General features: G+C 39.9%; 1 protein-coding gene across 1 annotated transcript; it reads left to right on the forward strand.

The window, feature by feature from the left end:
• The first annotated feature begins 650 nt into the window (after positions 1-650).
• On the forward strand, positions 651-15744 carry LOC113577585 (growth hormone receptor-like). The gene is made up of 10 exons (XM_027010317.2): positions 651-853; positions 7593-7703; positions 10381-10394; positions 10928-11057; positions 11434-11603; positions 11911-12089; positions 12449-12602; positions 12975-13062; positions 13872-13941; positions 15079-15744. The coding sequence occupies exons 1-10, from the start codon at positions 651-653 to the stop codon at positions 15742-15744; spliced, it is 1785 nt and encodes a 594-aa protein (XP_026866118.2).
• Positions 15745-15986: the final 242 nt, after the last annotated feature.

A 15986-nucleotide genomic window follows, 5' to 3' on the forward strand; every position in this document is an offset into this window, starting at 1 on the left:
AAACATTTTTGGTTGAACAGCAAAATGAAATAAACACATTAACATTCATATACCCTTATTGTTGTTGCTTTTTACAAAGTAGCTACAATACTGCATGGTTACTCAGATATTTACTGGGTATTGCTTGTTGTTCTACTGGGCTTACATTTATAGTTTTATATATTTGGTTAGTGTAGGCTTTATGCAGTCTTTGTAGCCTGTATCTAGGCTTTCACACTAGCACCCATATAGAGAAAATGCAAGCCCCCCCAATTTAAAACATCTTCCCACGCACCTGTGCACTTCAGTCTAGAGTGGGGGGCCCAGGATGGTCCTTTAAACTCCCTTCCTTACATTTCAGTGTTTTAAATTTGTATGAACTTGTAAACTGTAAACACTGCAAATAATGCATATAGAGACTCGTGTGTTTTTCACAAGAACTCTCAGTAAATCTGCGAGCAAATTTGTAACATGGAGTGATAATGAAATGGATGCAAATGCTGAGAAGAGCGAGCTTTATTAGGGGCAAATCCAAAATCACTGTCATTAAGACCACGTCAAATTACATTAAGTCGAAGGAGAAGAACAAAACCAGAATGCATGATTACAAAAAGGAAAGCAAAGCACAAAAACTGAATGGATAAATGGACAGGCTAACAGAGGGAATCTATATGGAACTGGAGCTATATGGAATAGGCACATACACAACAGAAACTAAAGCCAGGAACAGGGGAAGACAAAAAAAACAGGGCACGCAAAACAGGAGACACAGGAGGCGGGGAGGCACCAACGAGTGCGGGACAGATGGGAAACACGGGGTGGTGGCAGCTGGCGGAGGCAGGTCCAGAGTCGCAGAGGAGATCAATGGCAGCAGGTCCAGAAGCAGGCCATAGCAACAGGCCTGGCATGAGGATTAGGAAAAGGAACTAATGCAGCATCCACAGCACCAGGGATAGGAACAGGCTGGCTGGCATCTACAACGCCGGTGCTAAGAACAGGCTGGGTGGCCAGCAGGACTGCTATGAAACCAGAGACAGAGACAGAATGGGAAGCTCACAGTGGCACTTGAGAGCTAGCCGAGTACCATAAAACAGGTTTTCTGCATGTTCCTTCCATGTTTCTACATTTTGCACTGCAGGCTGCTCCTCCCTGTAGCATTGATCAAGATGGGTAGACCCATTGTATCTGGGCTCTCCTTGCAAAAGCAGACTGAAAGTGAAACTTCCCTTGCTGATCTCAGAAAGATGCCCTTTTACCTGCAGCACCGGTGGCTTTGCTGTTTTTGGCTTGATGGTGTTGGGACATAGCTAACTTGGACTTCTTAGAAATAGCAGGAATTTTGTGCCAGTGAAACAGCCACAAACCTCATTCTCTCACTGCTACCCTTATGGGCTGGTCATTCTGTAACATGGAGCGATAATGAGATGGACACAAGCACTGAGAGGAACAAGATTTATTAGGGGCAAAGCAAAAATCAGGGTCATTAAGACAGTCCAGAGTCAAATTACCAAGACAAACAGAACCAGAATGCATGATTACAAAAAGAAAAGCAAAACAAGAAAACTGAAGGGAGAAATGGACAGGCTAACAGTCAATGAAGAGTGGAACCAAGGTAAAACCAAAAAAAAGGAAGCACATGGAAACAAAAACCAGGAAGTAAAACAAAACAGAAGCACAGGACAGGGTAGCCAGGGCGACCGGGAAACCAGGGAGGGGCAATCCGTGACAAAATTGTTATTTGTGTTCAGTAGTACAGTCAGCAATGCCCTGGTACACACCACAGTCAGTCTCAGCTTTCACCTTATTGTCTGGTATTCACTTAGCACACATGGGTGTGACATCAGTTCCAGATCTCAAGAGCTTTGGTAATTGAGGATGCATTTCAGAACTTCTTCCTTGTCTTCTTGTGTCAGAAGTGGAAGCTTAAGAGTTTTAGGTTATTTTTTCCAGTGGGGCCACACGTACAAGAACTGTCCTGACAAGTGAGCAGGTTGCATGAGGCATGTGTTATAAAGAACTGGAGTAGCTAAATCAGGTCAGGACCTTTCCTACTTCTCCAGTCTCACTGTTAATGTTGACGGTGGTCCTATTAAATCAGTACTAGTCATTAACAACCTTGGCTTTAGTTTTCATTTTTCACTTACATTCAAGCCTCATCTCTTATTTTATCATTTGCAGAATATTGCAAGCCTCCGCCCTCTGCTCAGCAACACTGATGCCAGAACACCTTAGTTTTCTCCCGCATTGATTTGAATTCAGTTCATTCAAAACTCAGCAGCCAGAATCACTTTTACCAAGTGCTCAGAACACTTCACTCCCATCCTCCATCATCTTCACTGGTTACAAGTACCTCCATCATCTTCACTGGTTACAAGTACCTCCATCATCGTCACTGGTTACAAGTACCTCCATCAGCTTCACTGGTTACAAGTACCTCCATCATCTTCACTGGTTACAAGTACCTCCATCATCTTCACTGGTTACAAGTACCTCCATCAGCTTCACTGGTTACAAGTACCTCCATCAGCTTCACTGGTTACAAGTACCTCCATCATCTTCACTGGTTACAAGTACCTCCATCAGCTTCACTGGTTACAAGTACCTCCATCAGCTTCACTGGTTACCAGTATCTTGGCATATAAAGTATAAATCTCTGCTAATTTTCAAAGCCTTAATAGTCTTGGCCCATCACACTGACCTCATTTGTGCTCACTGTTCCTCCCACTCCCTCGGATCTTCTGGAACTGGACATTTTGCTGGACATCGTCCCATGTACAAGTCTTTCATCATCTGGTGGCACGTCTTTCAGTGCTGTTGATCCTAAGCTTTATAACTCTCTCGCACAGTTTCTTGTGACTGCTCTGCCCTGCTCTGCCCTCTCTTCCTTTAAAGCTCTACTCAAAACGTTCCTCATCTATTGCACACTTCATCTACCTAGTTTTTTTTGTTGTTTTCCTCATAATGTAAAATGTCTTTGGGTTTGTGAAAGGTCCCATATACATTGAAGTTATTATTATTATTATTATTATTACTAGTTTAAATGTAGATCAAAATGCACATAATTCACCATGTGATTATGGCCTACCATTATAACTTATGGTGTATATCTATGATGTGCAGTGCAAAAAGTGCATTAACACTTGATAATCTGACATCATTTTGTTGACTAGCACTTTATTATTATAGTTTTACAAATGCAGCTGAAACTGGCTGGAGTTTGCACTAACAAATGAGTCAAGGTATTACAATAAAATATTATTTGTTTGTCTTTAACCTTTAAAGAGGTAGAAGAGTTTTGAGAGTTAAGTTTTAACCACAGCCAGGTGAATGTTTGGTAATACAATTTCCATGAATGAAGAACAAAGAAAAAGGGATGAAATACAATAGCCCCTTGGTGTTTCTGATCACTGGGGCATGATGAAAACACATGACTGGTTCAAGACGTCACTGCATAAAAACACGGTCAAGTTGAACATTGTTGTCAACTTGCATCTAAAGTGCTGGCTTGAAGCATTATTCTAGAATTTGCTTACAGTCGACAGACCAAGTAGAAACTATATACAACAAAATAGTCATATATAGATTCATTTTATCATTTTAATTTTTTTATTTTCATTTTAATTTAATTTTACTTTACATATTCACAACTGCAACATAATTAAGTTTATATCTTGGGATTTGTCTTGGCTCAGCAGATCTTTATTAAAGTTTTTTACTATTTTTTATTTTTTACTATTTTTAATTTTTTAAAGTTTTTTACTATTTGCTCTCTTGGCAAATAGTAAAAAAAATATTATATTACATTAATAAAGGCTTTTCAGTCTTAGTCAATGTTACACTCTTGTGAACTCAATAGCTCTTGTAAATTCCAGCCCATTCTGTTGTCCCAATTCAATTTTCATTGATTGTAATTCACATCTAAATGCTCTTAAAAAAGAGTTTATACATGTGTTTGGAAGATTATCTCCTTATAACAATGACTGGATTATTTTACAGTTGTGCCTTGAGCTACTGACAACCAGTCTGGCTTCCTAAAGAAACTTTAAAAAATGCCCATCTGGAGTATTTGGGTTGCTGACATCTGAGGCCCAAGCTCAAGTTCAAAGTTCATGTTCAAGTTCAAAGAGGTTTTATTGTCATTTCAGCTATATACAAGTACACAACAAAAACGAGTTCCTCCAGGACCATGGTGCAACACAAAACAACAGTGCAACAGACAACATGCTACACAAGTGCAAACAGTCCAATATAGTGCAAAAATGTCATTAAATAAACATTAAATAAACAATAATGAATACAGGACAGGACAAATACAAAATACAAAATGAGTAGACAGTGCAATTTAGTCCAGTACACAGTACTGGGCATATGTAAAGCGAGTTGTGCATAGCCATCAGTGATATGCTACCCTGAACATAGCAGTCACCGGTAGCAGCCAGAACAGTTCAGAGTACAGTGCTGGTTTAGTACAGTACTCTGGCAGCAAGTAGGATAATGTGCAAGACTGCAACAGAAGTGCATAGTTTATTTGTGTGAGCTTTGACTTCAGCACTAGTCCGATGCAAAACAATGTGTGTGTGTGTGTGTGTGTGTGTGTGTGTGTGTGTGTGTGTGTGTGTGTGTGTGTGTGTGTGTGTGTGTGTGTGTGTGTGTGTGACTGTCTATAAGCATGTATAAAAGTGCCCATTTTGGAATCTGAATTGGAATTGGAGTTAGCCAGAGTTCACTGCAGTCGAGTGAAATGCTTCCCTTTGGTGTAGCTTTATGTGCCATCTGACACTACACGGCATCTTTGCCAAGCTGGGCTATTTAACTTAACATTAGAGTTCAAGAGAGTGCAGCTTGACCACAATCCTTATGCACCATTGGCAGCTAGGATGTTGGGACACAGAGAAGGCATTGTACAGATAGCAGGCTGACCACAGAATGTCCTTTATGGAGAAAGAGCACTGCCAGATATGGGTAGTCTTTAAAAGTGAGACGGCTTTGGTCGGGAGCATTTGCAAGCAATGGGGAATTACCCAATAGTAGGTTTTACCTCAGCTCATGTTCAGAAGGGCCTCCACGAATGCCCAAGCCAGCAGACAAAGAGGAAATTATGCATTATGTTTGGCACAGTCTAGTGACAAAAGCAGAGGACAGTTATGAAGGGGCAAATCTGCCATCGTTTTGACTCTTTATTATGCCTCTCAGCATAGCGGAAGGGCAGACTCTCACAGAGTCTCACAGGGCCCGACTGCTCACAGCTCAAAGCTAAGAGCCGAGCTTTGAAGGAACGTGTGCTACTGTAGACCAAACACAACTTAAAAGAAGTTCTGACCTCTTTCTAGTGCTAATTATAACTGATTTTTACCGTTGTTAATGCTTTAGTTTAATCTCACACACGCCATTTTTAATACTCATAAAAAAATGTTATAAAGTGCCTTTCTAGCATCAATTAAATTCATTAATCGATTTACTTAATTAAATCCATTTCATTAAATATATTTACTCTTGTGCTACAATTCTTAACGCAAATGCTCATCTTGCCATAAAGCAGGATCTCTAAATCCTTGTAGATCCTTGTGGGGGGTTTTTATGTTACAGCTGCTGCAGAGAGCCAGGGGCTGGAATGGAACAAAACTCTGGCTCCCTAGCCAGACCAGATGACTTTCTTGAAAACATCTACCATAATGCACTTTAGCATGGTTCAGTTCTCCTTGTTAGCAGACAAGTTTCACATACCCACATACATTACATGCTGTGTTTGAGTTATGTGTGCGTGCCATTGTTCTGTTGTTGCATGGGATCGCTGTAACTGAGTAAATATTTGGTAGAGAGGATTAGCAGGCTCAAGCATGGCTTGAATTGCTTTAACTTTCTGATCCATACTGCTTCAGGGCTTGCTCCTAAAGGCGGGGCAGCTACCCCTAGCTCACACACTTAAAGAGATATATCACTAGATCTCTATCAGAGCACACACACATGCACACATACACACACACACACACACACACACACACACACACACACACACACACACACACACACACACACCCTTATATCATATATCTGGATTTACAAGTCTAACAGCCTACATAATGCATTAGGAAACTTTCTGGTGCTGCTTTGCTTCCAAGCCATAGCTCCTGAGTGCCCAACAATGTCACTGGATTGTTTTTGTTTACTTGATAGTTTACTTTTGATAAGAATGTGCACTGAATCTAAATTTTGATTTGTTGCATTTCCCTGCAGGTCATTGCATATAGTTATTTGTGGACACCTCCATTTTTAGCCAAATCTGAGTTTTAGGTTTATATTGTGCCAGACTAAATGACTAGGCAACTTACACTTATGCACTTGCACATTCATTCACTGGTATGTAAACACAGAGTTTAATTATGCTTGCATGTATGTGTGTGGCTGTGTGTGTGTAAACAATTTTCAGTGTGCCTGGAAGTCATTTCTTTGTAACAGGAAGGCAGATATTTAACAATGTTAAAACCCGCTCATGAAAATAAGGTATAGAGCGGTCTGACATTTGTTTAATTGTAAATGAGCTATATGTGCTGGTATAAGAGTTATGGAAATTTAAAAATTGATTTAAGATTGCAGGTTATTCATCGGAAATAGCTACTATTAAAAATAATAAGATTATGTGCTACGGTACCTTAGAAAATATTTAAAACAAATGTCATTGATATTGGGAGTGTATTCTAATGAATGATGATGAGATATACGTTCTGAATATGTAGCCTAATGGTATGACATAGCCATGTGGTTACCAACAGGTTTACAGGCTACATATCATATAATATCATAATTTATAATTCAATTAATGCTTGAATCTTTGAGCATAAACTATCTGAACATAGTTCTCACTAGCTACACTGGGAGTGTATTCCAAAATTTGCTTAAAGTGTTTAGTGTTTTCTACTGGTAGGACACCAATAAGATGTCTGTGTCAAACAATCCAAAGGTCAATTAAATCCCAGGTCCAAACATTGATTAATATGATCCCTTGTCAAAGTAGATCATGGGTACGTTTGGCAGCCCTACTATGAGTTGTACAAAATGTTGTTGGACCTGCAGGAATATTCCTTCATTGGTGTCTTTGATCTACATTCTGTCATATAATCTGAATTAGACGCTGACATGACGATGTTCATGCCACACACATACATGCAAGCATAGTTAAACTCAGGGTTTACACATCAGTGAATGAATGTGCAAGTGCGTGTATATGCAAGTGTAAAATATGATATGCAAATGTAAGTAGTACACTATTTATGTGAAAATGTTTCATATGTATGCGCAAGTGTTTCATAGGTATGTGCAAACAGTGTGTGTGAGTGTGTGTGTGAGTGTGTGTGAGTGTGTGTGAGTGTGTGTGTGAGTGTGTGTGTGAGTGTGTGTGTGTGTGTGTGTGTGTGTGTGTGTGTGTGTGTGTGTGTGTGTGTGTGTGTGTGTGTGTGTGTGTAAGTGTTTCACTGATTTCGCCATAAACAGCCCCTTATAGGTCTGACAGACTTGTCGTATGATCTATCCCATGACTGAAATCATGCCACATTAGAACCATTCCCTTTCTTCTGTCTCTTTCTGCGTCTAACACATGCCTGCTTTCTTTTGTCAAGGCTCCTGGGCTGTCAGTTGAAGAGCGATGATGAGACTCCTGCTCTGTTTGTGCTGGTCAACCGTCGTGGTAGCATCCCAGGAATCCTTGCGGTCTCCGACCTGCAAGGAAGGTGAGTCAGGCCATAGCAGTGGAGAAGGCAGGTCCTCACACTTCACAGCACTTGTGCTGAGGGCGAGTGCACGGAAGAGTATGGCACTTAGCTGCCGGTCAGGACCTGGCCTGCACGTCAGTGATCAGACATAATGCACATGGTCACACAGTTTTTGCACAAGCACCATTTTACTTCTCAGAAGTTGACTGCATGACATACTGTAGTCTTGGCACTGAAGAAGAGTCAGAAGACCATTTCTGCTCAAGGAAGCACTTTATTTTTAAAGCTCACACTTAGCAAACAAGCAGAAATGAGAAAGAAACTAAACAGAAACACGTGAGGAGTGTTATTAACTGGAGAAAAAAAAACCAGCAGACATCAAAAACTTCTAATATTGTAGAATATATTCAAATCTAAAACATCGATATACTAAATCAGCCCACAAAGAAAAATCAACAACTATAAAAACAACTTTAAACATTCATTTTTAAGTACGTTACAGGATGCAGGGAGGCACACAGAATCGTGGCAGTCTTCACCGCGCTCTCCGTCGCTCTCTGTCTTTTCAAGCCAGTGGCCAATATGCCACAAGCACAATACAAAACTGTTAATATAAACATTCAGAAATGTGCTAATTAAGCAGCAATACAGTGTAACTGCCTAGAAAATACAGCTCTGCATTAAACCTAAGAAGACAGTGGTTGTGTAGTGCAGAACTGAGGATCAGTGGTCAGCAATGTCGGGAGTTCAATTGGCCTTGCTTGAACTGGCACAGATAGTAGCTTGCCCTGTACAGCCCCTTATAGCTCAGGTGGGAGGCAGTGCTGAGTACAGGCTCCTGTTCTGGCCATTTAGAGCTTGGGTTCGGTCAGCCTTTCGTGCTCTGTTACCTGACTTTGTTTGCGAGTGCTAGTGCGTGTCCCATTGTGACACCGTCTGCATTACATGTCTGGCTACTGTTTTATTGAACTGGCCCAACATAAAGCCATTTCTTATTTATCACCACGAATTTAAGAAAAGTGGGGGGTAGGGGGCTCTTTCATCAGGCTTTGTGAGAACACTAGCACAGTGATCGTCTCTGATATAAATACTCATAGCAGAAAGAAATGCTGTAATGTGTGTGTATGTATGTAAAAGGAACAAGCCTGTGTGCATTGTCTATGAGATGCCCAATAATGATAGGAAGAAGGAAATGTCCACCATTATGTGTAAATTATTATTTTTAAAAAGTAAAAAACATATTTATCACTGAATCAACTGGACTCCTACAGTTAAAGTCTGTAGGAGTAACTTTATAGGATAAAACAAACGTGTTTGCTGCATGTTGGTCTGTAAAGTACAGAAGCTTTCATCACCGTGGCATCATAGTTTTGATTCTTTTATTTTGGCTTAGCTCACTTTTACACTCACGGCCAAAAGAGAAAGAAAAAAGGGTGGGCGGGCGGGGGGGCAAAGTCAAAATTGCAAAATATTAAGCTTTTTCTGGTCTCAACTTCAAATAAATAATTCCCAGATATGTGCAAGTGGGAATTGTATATCAAAACATTGAAATGTTTTCATTATTTTATGTACAACATGTCTATGTAAGTACATTTCCCTGTTTCCAGCTTTTTCCAAAAACACTTCACTGCAACAACGAGCAGTGATGAGCAAACATCGGCACGGGTCTCAGGAGTGCAGTTTTGTGGTTCATATCCGTTTTCTGACTATTTTCTGATTTGTTGTTAGGACCCTTAACTTGAAGTTTGGGTTTGACCTTTTTCAGCCCAAGAGTGTGGAGCTATAATTTTGAAACCTAAAAGAAGGCTCAGTTTTGTGCTACTGTAATAACAGCATAAACACACCAATCATAATTCTGTGCGTTGCATAGTGCTATTATAGTCACAGCATTCACTGTTAATGATAAAGTTTCTTTGAAAATAAAAAGTTTGTGTAGGTATTATGTATTTTCCACAGTTTCACTTCACAGTGTGCCTAATATTTTTATATTTACTTGCAATAATGTCTCCACTTATGGAAACACAGTCTCCTCCTATAAAACCTTGTGCATTTTTGTTGTTGTTGTTCGCTTAGAAACACACGAGTAATGCAAGTAACATTTATTTTTAGTCAGTAACTGTTATGTGAGTACAAGAATTTACAGTAATGTGTTAATCATTACTGCATTACCCTATCACTGATCACTAACGATGGGAAATATTCTTTATCAAGCCTAATTATGCCATCTTGATTATTAAAGCAAAATGAAATAATTCGCATTATACACACTGATTTGTGGAAGGTGGATTAGTCTTCAATTAAGTGTCATATAGTGGAGGGTAGATCATTTATTATTATCTTGTATTATTGGACAATTTTGCCCCCATATTAAAGTGTTGCATATATTTCACTGTCATGTATCTCTGTCATTGTCTCCTTGTGGAGTTGTACAGGGCCTCTCTGAGAGATGGTTTTAGTTCCATCCTCACTTATATAAAGCAGAAAAATAATGCTCACACACCTGATACTGATGCACCCTTTTTAATGGCCTAGTAATTATAAATCATTGTGGATAGACCAAGACATCTATTTCAATCTATTCCCATAATTGACAGATAATTAACAGTTACTAAACATGGCAGTTAGGCAAGTTAGACATGAAAGCGTTTGCTTTTTCCATAAAAGGCTGCTTGTGCCCCTTCATTTCTTTGTGTAGCACATGGCTACGCAGTGAGGTTGAAACTCTCTCACTGAACTATTCCTGGTTTCCTTCATAAATACATGGTCTCCAAAACAGATTAACACTGTTAGTGGCATTAGCCTGCAAGCTACTGACAGTGAATTGTGAAAACTGGCCTGACAACCAAGGAACTAATGAAACCAACATAATTCTAATTCGAGATCTAGTTCTAGTTGTGCCACTGGCCACACACGTTGAAGTCTTACCTTGACTGGAAGATGAAAGATGTACATCTGATTTTAGGCCAGTGAAACTGCAGACCTTACACCTAGCCTGCATTGACACCAAGAGGATTATTAGTTATTACCCCAATAAGGGAAAGATAGCTTTTTTTTTTAATACAGAGCTATGTTTTAAAGACTTCATCCATTTTACATATCTCCATTCTAGATTGGCCTGGGTTGTGTTGAAAATATATTAAAAATAAACTGAAACTGGTTTCCTTGACCTCAAAAGTTAGACCTAATGAACTGTTCAAACCACCTACACCTCTGAAGACTGATTTGCTTCATTATTTTTGCAGATGCCAGTAGGCCATATATCCATTACTGCCGCTCTCCAGACATGGAGACCTTTACTTGCTGGTGGCATCCCCTTGACAACGGTCCCCAGGGCGATGACAATTTGACTTATAGCCTCATGTACACCATTGGGTAAGGCATGATGTGACATTTAAAGCAAGCTCACTGATTAAGTTAATATGATTAGTGCAGCAGTATTAGCATTAAGCACATTGTTCTTGCAGTTGATGCAGTAACCTTTACTAAAGAAATATATATATATATATACATATATATATATATATATATATGTATATATATATATATATTTAATTAAGCATTCCCCACAGTACTGCCTAACTATCTTTACAAGTCTTGATCCTGCAGTACTTTAGATAGAACCGGGATTTGCTGTTCCACATATATCAGTTCTACAATGCCAGGCATGGCAATTACTTCACCCGAAAATATGTTGTGCTGTGTAATGTATTATTGTCACAGTGTAATGTATTACTGTTTTGCATTTTAGCAAGAAGTCACCGAAAGAATGTCCAGACTATGTGAGTGGAGGTGCAAACAGCTGTTATTTTGATGAAGAGCACACGGTCATTTGGGAGTTGTTCTGCATGAATGTGACTGCACGCAGCCTCAAAGGTTCTTTCACCTCCGAGCAGTGCTGTCTGGATGTGGCAGACATCGGTAAGCCTGAAATCGTTGACTGGAAAGAGTTTTTAATAACTCTCCCTGTGCACTATTGGTAGGCTGGTAATACTTTTTGTGTATCTGTCTGACAACAAATAATATGTTTAGCTGCAGATTCTAACTGCTTGTTCAACATCAGCTTAGCCTGATGTTGCAGGTTAGTGCAGGCTTGTCAGTCCAGTTTTGCCCTTTCTTTTGTGACATGTTTCCAGACAGTTCCCACAAAGTTTTCATCAAAGTCCAAGTGTCAAGACAGTCATTTCCTTCTTCTTGCCTCTGACCATTTGCTTGCCTGCGCCCATAGTGGAGACAGACCCACCCTTCAACCTCACCTACACTTTGCTGAACATCAGCAACCACGAGTCTGGTCGCACGGCCCATGTGTCCTGGCAGTACCCCATTGCCTCCCACGTACGAAGCGGGTGGATCACACTCATCTTTGAGCTGCGGTTCAGACATGTCCCTGAGCCCAATAAATGGAAGGTACTGAGACTGAAGCAGAGAAAGGTCATGGGTGTGGGGAGGGTTCTGACTGAATACACAAGAAGCACAATAAATAGTCAGCAGGTTTCCATGCATATAATGTTTCAGTAATACACTCTGCAGTAGCACATGCTACAGGGTTTCATCCTGCAGCTTGGCCTGCTTTTTAAAAAATTTTATTTTTTACAAATTTTTTAGGGGAACTCTTGAAATACTGAATGAGATAGCTGGCACTGTGATGTGAAAAAAGATTCAGATTCCGAAATGTTGAAATCACAGATGGATTTTCCTCAACAGTGTATTATCTGTGTTTCTGTGTGTATGTGTGTATATGCCTGTGCGTATGTCTCCCCCTACAGGTCAAGGAGCGTCTGCGTGAGCCTTATCTGGAGCTACTGGACTTGCCAGTAGGGAATTATGAAGTACAAGTGCGCTGCCGCTCACAAAACAGCAATCTGTGGAGCAAGTGGAGCTCAACACTAATGCTTATTGTTCCTCCCAGAAAACTGTCAGGTACACACAAACACACGTGCGCGCACACATGCACTCACATGTGACCATGAGTCTATTGAGACTTGTTAAGGGTATTTTGCTGAGTACGTTTAAGTACAGCTTGTGAGTTTGCAGACGACCTTTTCATTTCTAAGTACAATGTGATGTTTCTTGTACATGTTAAATTGAAAACACACACTTGACTTCTGCTTAGCAATACTGTTGTTTGAATGAAGAACTGTAATTACCTACAGTATAACCACACACTTACAGCTTCTTGACATATCTGGAGTGACCAGCAGTACCAATATCTGATTTGAAATGGTTCAAATATTTGTGTCAAGGTATCCATTGACGCTCTCTCTCTTTCTCTCTATCTTTTCCCTCTTTCAGAGCAAGTGTATGTGGTGATTCTTGTAATTGCCATTGGAGTCACGACCATGTTCATCATCGGGATAGGGGTCATTTCCCAAGGAAAGAGGTGAAGGCTAGCTCTCACACACTGGTATCACACTGTCAGTTAACGTCAAATGCATGTCCATGAAACATAAATACCCAATTCCCCTTCCTTTATCTCTAATGAAAAAATGGACTACTGAGTACAAAACTAAAATTAACGTCACTACGTTTATCAGTGACTTAAGGGTCTAGTTGTAGGTTTAGTGCAATGGTTTAGTTGTAAGTTTAATAAAAGCCTTTAGAATACATCGCATGAAATTAACACCCACCATTGATTAGGTCAAAGCTTTGACAGATTCTAATGGTCATGAATCCACTCTCATACCCTCATCCTTGTTGCTTATCTACTAATGCCCCAAATTGGATATTCATTAAGGCAAAGCCCCAAAACAGAATAAGACACATCAGTTTGAAGATGGATAGTGTTTTTGCAAGTGTTATCAAGGTTTCACAGGTTTTTACACATGCATAAGTGTGTATTAATGTATAGGGTTGTGACCAATGTGCCTCAAGAATAAATCCACCTTTAAAAACTTATGATAATTAATTGTATTTTATATTTATATATTCATTATTATATTATTTTATATAATATAATATAATATTATATTAATGGGATAAACCTCTGTGGAATTGGAATAAACCTCCGTGGAACATTTTCTGTAGCTAGCTGAGCAATGTCTATAAAAATATACATTCTAACTAAGTGCAGTGATGTTTGTGTGTGTGTATGCATACATGTGTGAGTTATGTGTGACATGTGCATCCACCACTATGAGAGCAAGTCTCTCTGAAGGACTTGTAAACCTTTAATTTTCCTCCATCCAACAGGATTAAAGCTTACCTGATCCCACCCATCCCTAAGCCATGCATCAGAGGAATTGATCCCATGCTTCTGAAGGTACTGACCTTCAATAAGGCACACAAGACATCCTCAGACACACACACACACACGCGCGTGCGCGCACACACGCATGCACACACGCACACACACACACACACACACGCACACACATACACACACACACACATACACACACGTTTTCCATAACCCTGTACCTCTGGTCCCACCATCTGCATCACCTGGGTCTGGCTGTCCTTCTTCACAGTCCTGGGACACACTTTATGATTGACACAGTGTCAGAGATGCTGAGAAGCAAGCACGCTTTATTCAGAGATACATGAGTATATTTAGAGGGCAAATCAGATGAGTAAGTGTAAACATGTAAGTGATATAGCCTGTTCAACATTTTCAGATGTTCATTATAGAATATGCAGTATCAAAAATGAAACAGTCGGTTATCACCAACTCCAGACCATATTTGGCATAAGCTTTTATCCATCTAAAAATTAATAGCATATGACAGCATAACATGAGAGCGAGTAAAACTGTAGCACTACTGATTACAAAAAAGGGATTCACATTGTAGGAAATTCTAAAAGGGAGGTAGATTGAGTGTAATTTTAATGTAGGGTTAAATATAATCCTTTTTTTATTTAAGCAAAAGAGTCTTTATATTCAACCTATCTGTGGCAGTGACAACACACACACACACACACACACACACACACACACACACACACACAACAGCCACAGTGCTGGCAACCATTTTGTTCCAAGCTCATTTCTCTAGCCTTTAGACTACAACTATAGAGTAAAGTGAGTTGTATAGAGTATAGTGAGTAGTATTGAGTATGTTTGAGTAATATTGAGTGTAGTAAGTAGTATGGAGTGTGGTTTGATGGTTTTATCTGTCTAGGTGCAATAAAAATATCCACTTTAAATTTGTCCAATGTGTTTGTCACTAAAAGGGAAAAATGTTTTCAGCTGTTGATCTGAAAATGTTTTCTCAAGCAAGTTTAGAAAATGTTTTTAAAAAAGACTTTAAAGTTTAGATTGGTCTGCCAACTTTGTTTTGGGGATTTTGTTTTGTTTTATTTTTCCTTATGCTCTTTCTTTTTTCTTTTTTGTTTCATTCTTTTATTCATGTCTTTTTGTATCTTTGTATCTCACTCTCTCTCCATCTTTTCTCTCCAGAAGGGGAAGATGGATGAGATCAATTCTCACTTCTCATCCCTGTATGGCTATAAGTCTTCTCAGTACCATGAGGAGACCTCGTGCCATGAAAGCATGGACGAGGAGGTTACCCCGCCTCAACCTAGCCTTACATCCAGCCACGACAACGATGCCACTCCCCCTGAGAGCCAGCAATTGCTTCTCACCGTCAGTAGCCCCTCCGATTACTGCCAAGCACCTGTGGTGTATGGAGAAGAGCACCCCTACAACAAGGATTTGGAAGTGGCCCTGCCTGCTGAGAGCAATTCACCAGTGTGGTCAGTGCCAAGCCACACCCAGCCAGAGCTTGTGTCATTCCCAGGAATGGACTACAGCATGATTCTCGACTCTGCATCTTTAACTACCACTGCTCCGCCCACCTTTCATGACTTCTACACCTGTGTGAACAGAGTATCACCTAGTGGAGCAGTGCATCTAGTCCCCTGTGTGTCAAATGTTATCACAGACACCCCCTATTTTCAGCTGAGACAGAAACTGGGGGAGGACTCAGAGAAGAACAGCCAATTAGTGGTCTACTTGGAGAAACAGGCAGAAGTTCCAGCCAGTTTTAATCCAGTTAGCCCAGGGGAGGCAGAGCAGAGTGAATTTGCTGTATCAATACATCCCCACCAGACACATGGGAGCTAGCAATTATGAAAATGCATTATACACCAGTTGTGGTGTACTCTGTTGCCTAAAGGACTTAATATTAACACATGTAAAATACAACATACTTACTATATATGTGCATACCAATTATACCAACATTCTGGTGAAAACATCAATACACACTACACATATAATAATATGTACAGTGTAACCAAATAAATCTATTTAATAGCAAAGAGCATTACCAATGCAATGGATTGATTCTCTGGACATTTCTGGAT

The sequence above is a fragment of the Electrophorus electricus genome, chromosome 16 (genome assembly GCF_013358815.1).
Source record: "Electrophorus electricus isolate fEleEle1 chromosome 16, fEleEle1.pri, whole genome shotgun sequence".
In the NCBI taxonomy this organism is placed as follows: Eukaryota; Metazoa; Chordata; class Actinopteri; order Gymnotiformes; family Gymnotidae; genus Electrophorus; species Electrophorus electricus.

Excerpts from the sequence above, each read along its gene's own strand:
- LOC113577585 (XM_027010317.2), top strand. The coding sequence starts at position 651 with ATGGAACTGGAGCTATATGGAATAGGCACATACACAACAGAAACTAAA. Across the intron at positions 854-7,592 it reads GAGGAGATCAATGGCAGCAG|GCTCCTGGGCTGTCAGTTGA; the intron begins GTCCAGAAGCAG and ends TCTTTTGTCAAG. Across the intron at positions 13,942-15,078 it reads TTGATCCCATGCTTCTGAAG|AAGGGGAAGATGGATGAGAT; the intron begins GTACTGACCTTC and ends TTTTCTCTCCAG.